This window comes from Salmo trutta, chromosome 9, assembly GCF_901001165.1.
Source record: "Salmo trutta chromosome 9, fSalTru1.1, whole genome shotgun sequence".
In the NCBI taxonomy this organism is placed as follows: domain Eukaryota; kingdom Metazoa; phylum Chordata; class Actinopteri; order Salmoniformes; family Salmonidae; genus Salmo; species Salmo trutta.
The window spans coordinates 14,623,516-14,637,465 of NC_042965.1; the positions used below are offsets into that span (position 1 = coordinate 14,623,516).

Here is a 13,950-nt window from a genome sequence, read left to right on the forward strand (position 1 = left end):
TTGAGGTAATATGTACATGTAGGTAGGGTATGGAAAGCAGAAAGTCCGGGTAGCCGTTTAATGAACTGTTCAGCAGTCTTATGTCTTTGGGTTAGAAGCGGTTTCCTATTTCCTCACCCTGAGGGCAGCGTCTCTGACAGAGAAGCAGGGGGAGAGCAGAGCCTCCAGTAGGACGTCGATCTCATCCTGCTCAGCCAGAGCACAGCCCTTCTCTCCTCCTCCACTGGCACACACCGCTGTCAGACACTGGGACGCCAGCACCTGAAACACACAAACAATTACAGATCTACACACACACACACAGAATAAACGTACGCGATAGCTCTACTGATCCGTATTTGTCTGTAAATGTGGTAGAAGCATTGCCTGGCTACACAGACTCCTTCCGGACGTTGGTTTCTTCTCCGCAATGAGTCTGGGTCCGTGTACCTCCTCAACCCTTTACCAAATGCAAACACATGCGGGGCTGTCTGATTGGTCCATAAACCGATGGGTTGGGCCAGAGCAGAAGTTTGAAAATTCGTCATTGGCTCTGATACTCTTGATTAGTTAGAGACCATCCAATCACTGATGACTGTTTTGTACAACGCCCCTCTCGCTGCCACAAACGACTTCTGTGATAGAACATTTTACATTTACATTATAGTCATTTAGCAGGCGCTCTTATCCAGAGCGACTTACAGTAGTGAATGCATACATTTCATACATTTTTTCCCATTCTGTACTGGTCCCCCGTGGGAATCGAACCCACAACCCTGGCGTTGCAAACACCATGCTCTACCAACTGAGCCACACGGGACCATAGAAGTCTCAGACTAAAGTGCGTAGCGGCAAATGACCGAGCAGCGGAAGGATTTAGTGCGTTGTCGTCAGGCTAATAGAAGCATGGTGTACCTGCAGTCTGGGTGCTGCAGTGGAGATGACTCTGGTCAGGAGGAGCAGCATACCGAAACGAGGGAGCAGCTCAGGTCCATTCTGAGACAGAGACAAGAAACACATCACACAAACATAAGCCCTTTGTCTACGATAGAGTGGAGAGTTTAGGAAGAGAGGACAAGTATATATATTGATAGAACGCCTCAGACAAAGGGAGGTGACAACGCTGCTAAACTCAAACTTTTTTGTTTTTTAGCTCTTTTTCTCTCCAATTTCAATCATGTCTCATCGCTGCCACTCCCCAACGGGCTCGGGAGGCGAAGGTCGAGTCATGGGTCCTCCGAAACATCCGCCAACTTAACCCAGAGGTCAGCCGCATCAATGTGTTGGAGGAAACACTGTTCCACTGATGACCAGGGTCAGCCTGCAGCCCGCCACTAGGAGTCGCTAGGGCGCGATGAGCCAAGTAAAGCCCCCCCGGCCAAACCCTCCTTTAACCCGGCCTCCCGCTGTGCCACTCGGGAGGCCCAACTTGATCAACTCTTACCTCATCGATGAGTATGTCTGTGGTGTCAACCTCGGCGCGGAGTTGAGCGTGGACATTGATGACCTGCAGGGCGCGGACCTGCATGCTCTCCGTCTCCTCGTTGCTGCCTGAGGAGTCCCTGAGCACGGTGTTGAGCAGGGGGAAACAGAAGGAGAAGGCTGGGGCAGAGAGTGGAGCCATGTCTGAAACAACAGGATAAGCGCATTAGGCCACCTGCAGGTAATATACTTGCACTATGTCCTTGATGTGTGTTTGTCGTCACTATTGTCTCGCCCTCTCTCTGCGTGTGTGTCCTCACCACCAGCCTTGCCCTCTCTCTGCGTGTGTGTCCTCACCACCAGCCTTGCCCTCTCTGTGTGGGACAGGGTGCTCCCCACCAGCCTTGCCCTCTCTGTGTGGGACAGGGTGCTCCCCACCAGCCTTGCCCTCTCTGTGTGGGACAGGGTGCTCACCACCAGCCTTGCCCTCTCTGTGTGGGACAGTGTGCTCACCACCAGCCTTGCCCTCTCTGTGTGGGACAGTGTGCATGTGCAGCAGGCCGACTGTGCGCTGGGTGGCTGTATCTAGATCCTCCTGTCCCCAGGCCTCGTCCAGATCACACTCAGGTTTCATCAGGCGCAGCGTCACCTGGCCCACCAGCACAGCTGTGGAGAAGGCCGGGAGTAGAACATGCAGGAGGTTAGAGGAAGTTTCCTCACAGAAACTATTTCCCTCCACAGATCAGACAACTGGAGATATGTAATAAGCAACAACTCTACAGTTTTCATGTAAGCTAAGTGGAATTTCCACCATGTTGCTTTCTCCTATCCAGTCCTGTGAGATCTGTGAAGGTGTGTGAACAAGAACACAGAGAGGGAACGTGAGAGAAAGCTCTCCCTAGTGTAGTAGTCCATGTACCCAGGTAGTGCAGCTCCTTGGAAATGAGACAGGCTCCTATGTCGAGGAAGACCTGCTGCAGGCGTGGGGCGGCCAAGGGGGAGTGGAGGAGAGGCAGTAGGACCTGGAGGACCCCTGGGAGCTGCCAGGAGATCTGGGGAGGCTTCTGGATCAACGTTGCCTCCAGCAGACCCAACGCACACTGCAGCTCCATGTCCAACTGACAACCACAATCAATGATCAATCAAACAGGAATATTATCATGTCAATGTCCAGAATCTAAAGTTTGAGAAACAGGGCACGTGTTAAAATGTCAGGCAGTACCCCCTGTAGTCTCTTGCGAATGGAGGACTCTTTCTCCAGCTGGGCTTGCATCATCTCCTTCTGTTTGCTGGTCAGCTGCAACTCGTCTTTGATTCCTTTCTTCTTCTTGATCTCCTAAACCACAACATCAAAATCCCAGTGAATTTCAAAACTACTTTCTTCAATTAATAATGGTTCCATCCTAATTCAACCTACTAAAATGATGTGATAAGTTAACAGAGGAGGATCAAACAGTTCCGATATGCTCCTGTATCTAGTAACCCATAAGATGAGATAGGAGTGCGTCTAGTCCCCCAGTCTCACCTCCTGCAGCTCCAGTTCTATGATCTGTTCCTTATACGAGTAGGCCTTGTTCTCCCTCTTGATGTTGCCCTTCTTAGTGCTCTCCTGCTGGGCACTGCACAGGAAGAGAATGAAATGTTGAAACAAGCAACAACAAACAAATCAACATAGCCAAGGTGTCTACAATGGTAAACCTACAGATCACCTCTTACAGTAGTAATACAGTGTGTTCGTGTCCTACCTCTGGATGATGCTCTTGTCATACAGCTCTCCCTCAGGGGTGAGCATGATGGCGTACTCCTCTCTGGTGACCTGCCGCAGCGCCGGGTTGGACAGCCACTGTTTCACATGCTCCATCACCCGCGGCAACAGCTTGATAGGAGAGAGACCGGACAGGGCGCCAACCGCATTCCTTACAGCCTGGAGAAACAAGAGGACCAACCATCAGTCAGCCAATAAGAGAACAGGTTAAGTTGGACCATAGGCTTGTCTCAACTAATCACACGGGCAAAAGTGGGCCTGAACCAACCCTTGGCTGTGAGTGTAAGTATGTATGTGTATTGCAATGTGTACATCTGATATAAGGATGTCACTCTGAGAAATATGTTCTGACCTGATTGTCAGCGTTGGCCTCCAGCAGCCGTGGCAGAATGTCATCCAGGTTCTTGTCGATGAACTCATGGGCTTTGATGTTCATGCTGGACAGCAGGTAAGGCCACAGCCCGGGTCGAGCTGCAACTGCATCGGAGGAGAGGAGAAAATACGTCAGTACTAGAAGTGGGTTTATACAAACTGCAGTGTGAAAGATGCTATAGTGTAATCCAGCAGACCTATTGAGGGATGGTGGGTGACGATGAGGATCTCCATGGCCATCTTGTCTGCCTCGGCCGGGTCGCTCCACTGGCCAGCTACAGAGCACACCACACACAGCGCTTCCAGCAGGACGCGAGGGGGACAGTAGGCCTTGCCCACCTCAGACAACTCCCCTGACTCCGCCTGCAGCACCTCCTGAGGCAACACCTGGGGAAAGATAAAGATGCAGTATTTAGTCAGTAGCTAGGTTTCCATCCAATTGGCCACAGATTTTCATGCAAATATTCTAAAATCTGCATAAAAACAATATGCACATTTTCCCACCAAAGATGGTGAGAAAATTTGATTCCCATCAAATTGACTCGTTGCTGATAAAAAGCTGTGAGTGACGATGTAGTGCACATAAAACTTTAGCGGTTAAATTCCCATGTACCGAATAATTTAATACAAGTAAATGGGTTTCCATCAAATTTTCAACTCTATTGACCGTTTTGTCACAAGAATGTTTGCATGATATAGTGAATGTGCCCACTCTGGTGTTGGTTTGTCAGCTGTACAAAACAGCTCACAGATACCTACACTCCTATTATTATTAGTCAAACGGTAGCCAAGCATCGATAATCATGTCACCAGAATAAGATCTTCGATATTTATTGGAAAGCAGCATTACTCTGTGAAGTTCATCATAAATTATTTCATCTGCAGCCTAATAAACTGCATGTTTTCCAGAGCCGTAGTGGGAGGACCCCAACATATCACGCGACTCCATGTTTAATTCGATATGATGGTTATTATATCAATATTTGCGCAATAATGCGTTTGACGCCATTTCTCGCATAATTAATTTTACAGACACAAAAAGATCTCACCCTGTCTAGCGTATTTTGTTCTGTCGACATTTGGAAAGTTTCCATCAGGCCTGTCGTGACATTTTTTTATCCGACATGTACTTTACTCACATAAGAAGGTTGGATGGAAACCTGGTTTATGACAAACACAATGTAGAGAATACACTACAAATAGAAAGAAAATAAGATCCATGTCTAACATCCCAATTTAATTATTCAGTCATTACTAGTTTATAGTACCACTGAAGTGACACGACAAACCCATTAAAATGTGTAGTGCATCCCATCGTCAACTATTCTTACCTTGTGTTTGTTGATGACCACTCTGAGTTCTCCCAGAAGGCCGTAGGCTAGGCCGGAGCCGCCCAGGGAGAGCAGCTTCTTCACGATCTGCTGTGCCCGCTTCCGCACACGCCAACTACGAGACAGCAGCACCGCCACAGTGGCACGGTGGTACATCCTAAGGAAAGGGGAGCAATGGAGTGACAGTTAAGAGGAGAATGGGAACAATGTTTGGAAAACCGCTATGCTTGACCAGCGTCAAAGTCACTTACTGTGATTTGCCATTGGTGAGTCTGTGGGAGTGGTCCAGGAAAAGTCTCTCACACAGCTGTATCACTGTGCACAGAGCTGGGGTGAAAGAAGCCAGGTTTACTACTCAATGTCATTCCATATTTTGACGCTTGTGTGATGACTGATTGTTGGCATATTTGTGTATTGTTTGTTTCTGCCTCACCTTCCTCACTGGCCTGGGAGAGGAACTTCTCTGTGGTGAATATGGGTTTCTTCTCATCCAGGATCAGGGTCCAGAAGCCAGCTAACTTGGCCTCTGCAGCAAAAACAAAAAAACACACCATTTTATGTCAGTCTCCAAACTGTGAACAAGGATGCTGTCCCCTACAGGCAACCTCATTAAACAGAATCAAAGATCTAGGCCTTCATTAATCTCATGGAGTGTCATGATCCTACTGTAGATTCACTCACCTGTCTGAGTCTCCAGCAGAGACAGTCGACTCAGGAGAACAGCAGCAGCCACACCCTCTGACAGCAGGGCATGCTGGGAGTTCTGGGCCGCAGCCTTCTCCACTGTCTGGAGGAGGAGGGGCACGAGGTCAGATGCCTGTCCCAGAGTGTCACCTGGGGAGGAGAGAGGGGTCACGACTATGACACTGTGCCTCCTGCATGCTGTAGAACTGGACACAGATAAAGTTGCCCAGTGCCTGTGATTAACTGACCTTTGAAAGCCCCCAGCATGGCCTGCAGGTATGCGTGGCGGACAGGAGAGGTGGAGGTCTTGAGGGTGAAGGCCTTCTTGAACCATTCCAGCAGAGCCTTGGGGACCTCCACTGTGAGCCGCCCACTCCACTGAGACAGCGCAGCCACCGCGTGCACCAGGGTCCCCTCATGGACTGACAGACAGAAACACATGAGCACCTCTCTCTTTACGGACGAAGGGAATGAGAAGGAGGAAGGAATGAGACATAGTTCTTACCTTCTTGTTGCAGATAAGGGATAAACAGCACAGCGACTGCAGAGCTGAGAGTTTGGCTGGAGGTGCCCGACACAGCATGACGGCTGCAGCTGCCGATACCTGGGCAGAACAAGTCAAAACAGGGGTTAAAAGACAACATCCATCTGTCTGCAAGACGAACATACTAAGTGCGGGTTATGAAAGACAGGACACTTGGGACAACGTTACCTGACAGCACACTCATCTTCTGGCCGAACGCTGTGAGCTTCCCCTCTGACCCTGAAAAAACACACTGTTCTGTTAGTGCAAAAAGATACTTTACACTAGGTGCTGCCATATGCGCTCAAATGTTTCTTAGGTGACAGTACGTGTGCTGTCCTTGCCTCCCAGGATGCTGAAGAGGTGTGTGACGACGTCCTGTACAGCACTGGGGTCACTACACTGCTTGGCCAGGTTCTGCATGGCCTGCACTGCCTGCTCCATCAGCTGGGGGTTATTGGCCTTCAGCTGGCCTGAAACACATAGCACAGCCTGGTTACACACACACACACACACACACACACACACACACCCACCCTCAAATAGCTACATTTCTACATATAAAGGCATGACTTACTTGCAATGCCTTTTCCAATATCCATGGCATACTGACTGAGGTCAAGTGTCACTGAAGCCAGTAGACAGGAAACGGCTGAAGGAGGGGAGAAAATATATCTTGAAAAGGACAAAACTACAATACATAGTATAGAATATACACAAAAGTATGTTGTGGTATTGGTTATGATATTAGCTACTGTACTCACTCTGCATGGCATTCTCTGGGCTGCGGAGCATAGCCTTCTGCAGGGCAGGCAGCAGCAGCTCCTTGAACTCAGAGTGGGAAACATGCCGCAGCAGCGAACCACTCTTGTCCTGCGGAGGAACACAAAACACATTACAGAGAAGAATTTTCAGCACCAACACCCAAAAGATATTTCACAATACACATCAATTGTGGCGATGGGTGGTCTTTAGGTTGTGAACACCAATCTTTTGATCTCCCTGAGAAGCGGCAGTCCAGCTTCACTCACCAGTATGTGTTGGTGTGGTCTAGTCTTGCTCATGAGGACTGCCTTCATATACAGGTCCAATATGACACTCTGAAAACAGAATACAGGCGTGGTTAGAGATTACAAATGTGACCATATGTGCTGACTCAATCTGCAAAAAATATAGAATATATTGAATTCAACTAATATCAGACTCACCTTGTGTTTCTCTACAGTGGCCATGTCTTTGTGAGTTGTGCAGAAGTCCAGACACACCCCAAGTAGAGCCAGTGAGCTGGGGTTCTGTTCCAGACTCAAAATGGTGCTTACATACTGATCAGCCAGGCCAGGGTTCTGGTAAAAACAGCAGAGACAAGCATTCTAAATCACAGCAGATCCAATATAGTGATTATACACTGGACCATGGTGACGGTGCCCAAATATTTCTTATAACTGTCGGGTCATTCCTTGAACGCCAACTCCACACCTTCCTTACCTTTTTCCACATGTTGCTCAGGTGCTTCAGGGTTGACTTCAGTGCTGGCGCTTGAGCCCCACCCACCACCTCAGCCAGCAGCAAACTCTGGACCTCCACCTGTTAGAGGAAAGATAGTGAATCATGGATGAATGAACGCAGAAAGGTCCAAATCAAACAACTCCCACAAATAGTGTGGAACTAGAAAGCATACTGATAACTGACATGCTGAAATTGTTTCACAGTAGAGAGAAAGGCACGGCTTCTATAAGCATTGTCCTCGTTCACTTACCAGTTTCTTCCAGATGGGGCCCTCTCTTTTCTCTGGAGCCGAAAACACAGAGCGAACCAGCAGGCAGGTCCAGGCCAGCCCGGTGAAGGCAGCCGAGCCTGTACTCTTACTGACAACACATAACAGACGGACAGGGAACCAAAACAAGGTATTCAATATGTGGCTGAATTAGTACAATATTGCACATAACACACTGTAAATGTATATACAAATTGATACTAGGCATTTCGCCTTGGACCGCCACCTTTCCTCATGTCCTACCTGGGTGCTCCATTCTTGCTGATTACACCACTGTTGAGGAGGCAGTGGAGGAGGCTGGTTGCTAGGATTTCAGGTTGAGACTCGGCCAATAGGCCAATGACTGAGAGGAGGGCTCGTCGAGATGCAGCATCCCTACAGAGTAGCCAACGTTTTCATTATAACACAACACACACACTACTAACAAATCACTAACTGGGGAATCCTGAAGAGCAGTAGACTAATTGAGGGCACCTACCGGTATCTGTGTGGAGTGAGACAGAAGAGCTTGCATAGCCCTTTAATGGCCGTCTCTGGTAGCTCTGTAAAAACACACATACACACCATTGTCAGTCACTGACACCAGTTTGCTACAATCTTGACCATCCAAGCCAAATAATACACAAGGAGTGAGAGCAGAAAATAAAACAATTATGCCGACTGGGGGTATATGTCTTCTCACCTTTGCCACTAATGCACTGCTTCAACTCGCCAATGACCTCTTTGCGCTCTCTTACACTGGCTGTGGTCACTTTCACAGCAAATTTCTTCAGTGTGTCTGAAACCTGTTGCAATACACAGACATCCGAAATAAAAAAATAAAGCTTTGTCTGGCAATGTGTCACTGGTGCAACGTCAATCATTTGTACCACTTGCACTGCATCTCTAAAAAGTATGTTTTAAGTTATAACTTTGCCAGACGTCTTCAATTGATCAAGATGAAAAACAAATATTCTGAGACTATGGTATGACATCGGGCAGAAAATGATGAGACCACTCATAACAATCAAAACATTTTATTTAGCAAAATGTGGGATACTGAGGCGTTGGTCACCAAATGCAATATATGACATTCAGAAGACAATCATGTTTGGCTTCTTATAACTGGATAGCATTAACTAGCAATTAAGTGTAACTATGTTCCAACAAAATTGGCTGTTACCAACAAAGAACAACTTCATGAAATGCGTCATGCTACCTAACAGGTCAATTAGTTAGGCTGGCTAAAACTTGCTCATCTAGCTACAACAGTTGGCATTTCAATGCATCTCAATCAACGGAGTTGGTCACCAATATGAACAAGAAAATTCGCTTAGTAGTTAGCTAACAACAACTAGCTGGCCACGTCTTGCTAGTAGTAGCCGACTAAACTCAACTCCACGATTTATGATGGAGTTGAGCGGCGACTAGTGTGGGCGGACTGGAGCTCCGACGTCACATGACATTTTCTTGTGTAAATGGAGGCTATTCTTCGTTGCCGTTTTCAAATGCTAATAGGAACTATGAAACATGGAAATTTCGTGTGCTCAAATGCAGTTTTTTTTATTAACGTAATGTTGTGTGATGTCAGAACTCCAGTCCACACTATTCGCCGCTCAACTCCATCGCAAATCGTGGAGTTGAGTCGGCTATGCTAGTTGTAGCTAACTTAGAGCTATGTGGGGTGTAATCATTAGTCCAAACAGTTACAAAACGGAACATTGTCCAACGACAACGAGAGTTCATATTGGACAAATCGAGGTAGGTTCCTCCTGGTTTCGTTACGTTTGGTTCCTAGTGAATACACCCCTGGGGTATATTCATTACTCCAAATAGTGGTAACTCGTCATTGTTTTTCAACGAAAACGAGTGATTCTATTGGACAGTTGCAGGTACGTCCCTCCCGGTTTGCTGAACGTGTCCAATAGAAACGTATGGAGTCATTATTAAACCCCTGCACTCTCCGCATGTAACGTAACTATTAGCCAGGTTGCTAGCTAGCTTGCTTGCTTGCTTACCCAGCTGGATAGACTGTTTACATCTATTTTTTTTACAAGAAAACACATAGACAGCCACAAAGTAATTATCCCTCATAACATCTTCATTGCCAAAAGTAATTGGTCGACAAATTCTCGAGGAAGAATCTGCGCAATTTTAAACATCAGCGACACAAACCTGCGTGTCCGCTGCCATCTTGCCGGTCTCGAACTAGGAACTACTTGTCACTTCCGGTTCATTACAAAGCATGATCACCACGTGGAGTGGAATCCTACAGGTGGTAGATATTTGGAATATCTTTGCAATTGATACGCAACCTAAAACGTTAACTGTACACATATATAGTAATTTAGAAGGTAATCTCAAGTCTGTGTGTGTTTTCTTTCCTTCTCTAAACCTTCCACACTGCAACCAAGGGTCAAAATAGTTGGCTGCTAGGAGGTATGTCAAGGACAGATTTAGTCAGGTCTTCTTACTTTCCTCATACAGAAAAACATTTACCCCACTATTCTTACGAATATTGTTTGTGAATTTATTTCGCCACTGAGGCAGAGGCAGGTAGATATTTTGGTCAAATATCTAGTGTGCTAAATCCATTCTTAATTATTCCTAGATGGGTGAAGGTCACTTCTATGTCCTCAATGTACATTTTGGGGATTTTATTTAATATGTTAAATTCACACTACAATCACCCCAGATCTATCTGGGGTCATTGATCATTATATTCCTCAATTTCACTGTTTTGCCCTTGTCCCTGACCCAGACTTTTGAGCTTCTACTATGTTTTTCTATAAGAAAACATTATATAATGTGTACTTATTCATGTTATCTACTAAAGAAAGAGCCAATGAAATAAAATGTATATCAATATTTATTGTGAGTATGCCTTTTATATTGTTATTTACACAAAATATACCTGTCCTTTGGTAGTGGTGTCATTTTCACCACTGAGGGCAAATTCCTCATTAATAAAGTTATGTCAAGAGAATGTTAATTTAGTTACCAAGGGAAACTTATTGCAACACTGAAACACATGTCCAGACAGTTGTTCCAGATGTGATATCCAGACGTTTTAGAAAATCTAGGTAAATATTGCTTGTGTAGAGAATATTTTTCATGTCAGTCATTTCAAACAGGCTAAAATTTCTTTAATTTGTGGTATAATTTTGAGGGGGGAAAAAATGTATATTTTATGTATTTAGTGTAAACTCTATGCTAGCTCTAATACTAGCCAAAGCATGCTAAGCTGTCTGTAATTTTTCTCCAAAACTAGAAGTGTAATTTCTATGACAGTCATTTCCATCACAAACTTAACTGCTATAAATTACAGAAATGAAAAAAATCCATAATGTTATTGCTTTTAACTTTTTATTTAATTTTTTACCTTAGGCTTATTTAATGTTTTAAATGAATTTAATCTAGAAAATGCTCCAAGGTGTGCACAAGTTGAAAACCTAAGTTGTATTTTTGTTTTATAAGATGCTACATAAAACAGCACAGACGTCACAGACATAGAAGAAAAAAAAGACACGATTCCCCAAAGACAAAACAGCAATGAAGGGGAACTCCGAAGAACTCGAAGGATTTTATTGTTTCAAAATGCCATCATTGCAGAGGTAAAGCAAAAGTATCAAAAAATGCACAGTGCCATTGACAAACAAGTGGCTTCAAAAATGCTCAGACGCAACACCCTGAGAAAGTGTGGCCTGGTTTTAAAGAGCAAATGAAAACAGGCCAACAAGTCTTCAATATTCCAGGAAAAAGCAGTGTAACATAATTAGCACAGCCACTGAAGAGAAAATCACTAGATCCTATGAACGTGATGTCAACAGTAGAGCAACAACAGGGGAAAAGGGCACATTAGCAAGCAACAAGAAGAAAAAGCAGATGCTCTTCTTGAGTGACACAATTCAGAACCTTTATCAGAAGTTTAAGAGGGAATATTCAGAGATTAAAATGTCCAACTAAGAATTCTGCAAAATGCGTCCTTTTTGAGTTGTCAAGCCAACAGTCCAGGATAGGGACACATGTCTCTGCAAAACCCATGCCAATATCCAGTTCATGGCGGACAACCTCAGTATCACAGTGATCAGCTGCAGCAACATTGAGAACCTTATTGAGTCTTTGTGCTGTGCGAACCTGAACAAATCGTTCATGTAAACAGACTGCTCCCTTTGCCATGCATAAAAGCTTAAAACATCTGACTTTGATGTTGGTGAGCAGACATGGTGGTTTGTGTGGAAAAACAAAGCTGAAGAGAGAGAGAAGAAAAACAAAGAGGGAAACATGGAGAAGTTCACTGTACATTTGACAGTAAAAGAAAAAGTGTGTGGCACACTGCATATTCTACTGGAGGACTTCTCCAAAGGATTGAAAGAGAAGTTAGGGAAACACATGTATAACATTCAACATCAATACTCCAAACTGAGAGAATTAAAAGAGAATCTGCGGAGAGAGGAGATCAACATGTATATTGACTTTGCAGAGAACTACTTGTGTAAATACACCAGTGAAATCCAAGCAGTTCACTTTGGTGATTCTCACAAGCAGGTGACCCTTCACACCTGCGTTGGACATTCCACAAATGATACAGTTTCACTTTGCTCATTGAGCTCTTCTATGTGTATGACCCCTCTGCAATCTGGGCCCATCTCTCAAAAACACTGGCCTAATTCCTTGAGCTCTGCCCAACCGGCTACTTTTCGAATCTTACTTTGTCTTAAATTAATTAAATGTTTAACAATAGTTGTTGTTCAAAATGTTTGCAATAAAATATTTTCATACATTTTTTTTTTTACATAGATGTCATTTCCACCACATCTTGTAATTTCCACCATACCCATATTTTTGAGGTAAATTAGTATATTATGTATAATTTACATTGATTGATTAGATAGGGAAATCATATGGTTGTTATCATAATCTTACAAAAAGGTTGGGTGGAAATATCTTATTTTCATGATAAATAAATGTTTTCAGCTGTCACAAAGTTAAGTTTATACATTCAGGCATTGTGTTGAATTATTAATAATAGGAAACAAATCACTGAAAATAATATTCATTACAAGTTAATGTACACGTATAATAAATATGTTATAAATTAATTGTATGATATTTCATTTTTAACAAAAAATAATGTTTAATGGCGTGATGGAAAGTACATTTGTCTTTGGCTGTCTGAGAATATATACATTTCTGAATAGTACGATCGCAGGCATTATCAGATATTATTTATAGGCAAATCAAAGATAATTATTATACTGGTAAAATGGTGTTTCAATATGTTTTCTTTTCTGAAAGCTTGCAGGGCCAAAGTGCCCGAAATTGCAGAATCACCCAGATATTATAAAAAGGCAAAAATATCAGTAGCAGCTGATAATGTAATTTTAGGGCAAGTCAGTTAAAAATAAATGATTATTTACAATGACGGCCTACCCCGGCCATACCCTAACCCGGACGACGCTGGGCCAATTGTGCGCCGCCCTATGGGACTCCCAATCACGGCAGGTTGTGATACAGCCTGGATTCAAACCAGGGTCTGTAGTGGCGCCTTTAGCACTGAGATGCAGTGCATTAGACCGCTGCGCCACTTTATTAGTAATAGCTACTAATAAAAGTAATAACTTTTGCATTTATAATGTAATAAATGCTGATAATGTAAAAAATTGCCAATAATGTAATACATTTGCTAAACAGATAACATAACGCTTTTGCACATAATGTAATAATGATTACATTGTGTTGATTATTACATTCTGAAATGGGTAACTTTTTTCCTTGAATAGTGTAACTTAAACAAATGTAATATTCACTTTTTTTGTGCATATCAAGTGTCATGCTTCAGTAATAGCTGACTACACACCAAACCACGTTCCTGAATCCTAGCTCTAAACCTGACTTTAGCAGTAAGACCCACAACCCCAGTCAATCAGTGATTGTCAATCAGTCTGTCTAAATTAGGGAGTGAGAGAGTGTGTGCCTGGGCATGCAATTTTTGTTGTTCATATAACCCTGCAAACAAAAATGAGTCGTTAGGACGTCCCCTGAGCGTCACAAAAGGGTCACCTAAAGTGTTTTGGACATTGCGTCATGGTCCCCTGGAGGTTTTGTCTAGTTCCCGGTT

General features: G+C 44.2%; 1 protein-coding gene across 2 annotated transcripts in view; it reads right to left on the reverse strand.

Moving 5' to 3' along the window:
- LOC115199981 (eIF-2-alpha kinase activator GCN1-like) overlaps positions 1 to 10,079 on the reverse strand; it is a 32,781-nt gene extending 22,702 nt beyond the window's left edge. Inside the window, exons 1-28 of one of the 2 annotated variants that reach the window (XM_029762593.1) lie at positions 10,005 to 10,079; positions 8,533 to 8,635; positions 8,329 to 8,392; positions 8,094 to 8,225; positions 7,833 to 7,941; positions 7,562 to 7,660; positions 7,285 to 7,419; positions 7,108 to 7,176; positions 6,841 to 6,949; positions 6,654 to 6,728; positions 6,421 to 6,549; positions 6,266 to 6,316; positions 6,059 to 6,157; positions 5,802 to 5,975; positions 5,551 to 5,703; positions 5,303 to 5,395; positions 5,121 to 5,196; positions 4,870 to 5,026; positions 3,736 to 3,925; positions 3,519 to 3,643; positions 3,147 to 3,325; positions 2,927 to 3,020; positions 2,624 to 2,737; positions 2,321 to 2,519; positions 1,876 to 2,067; positions 1,424 to 1,605; positions 895 to 975; positions 118 to 261 (exon numbers count right to left, since the gene is read on the reverse strand). In XM_029762593.1, the coding sequence (XP_029618453.1) occupies positions 118 to 261; positions 895 to 975; positions 1,424 to 1,605; positions 1,876 to 2,067; positions 2,321 to 2,519; positions 2,624 to 2,737; positions 2,927 to 3,020; positions 3,147 to 3,325; positions 3,519 to 3,643; positions 3,736 to 3,925; positions 4,870 to 5,026; positions 5,121 to 5,196; positions 5,303 to 5,395; positions 5,551 to 5,703; positions 5,802 to 5,975; positions 6,059 to 6,157; positions 6,266 to 6,316; positions 6,421 to 6,549; positions 6,654 to 6,728; positions 6,841 to 6,949; positions 7,108 to 7,176; positions 7,285 to 7,419; positions 7,562 to 7,660; positions 7,833 to 7,941; positions 8,094 to 8,225; positions 8,329 to 8,392; positions 8,533 to 8,635; positions 10,005 to 10,022 (3,345 nt within the window). In that variant the 5' untranslated portion in view covers positions 10,023 to 10,079. The remainder of the gene's footprint in view (positions 1 to 117; positions 262 to 894; positions 976 to 1,423; positions 1,606 to 1,875; positions 2,068 to 2,320; positions 2,520 to 2,623; positions 2,738 to 2,926; positions 3,021 to 3,146; positions 3,326 to 3,518; positions 3,644 to 3,735; positions 3,926 to 4,869; positions 5,027 to 5,120; positions 5,197 to 5,302; positions 5,396 to 5,550; positions 5,704 to 5,801; positions 5,976 to 6,058; positions 6,158 to 6,265; positions 6,317 to 6,420; positions 6,550 to 6,653; positions 6,729 to 6,840; positions 6,950 to 7,107; positions 7,177 to 7,284; positions 7,420 to 7,561; positions 7,661 to 7,832; positions 7,942 to 8,093; positions 8,226 to 8,328; positions 8,393 to 8,532; positions 8,636 to 10,004) is intronic. The other variant, XM_029762594.1, reaches the window with a different exon arrangement.
- Between the last annotated feature and the right edge of the window lie 3,871 nt (positions 10,080 to 13,950).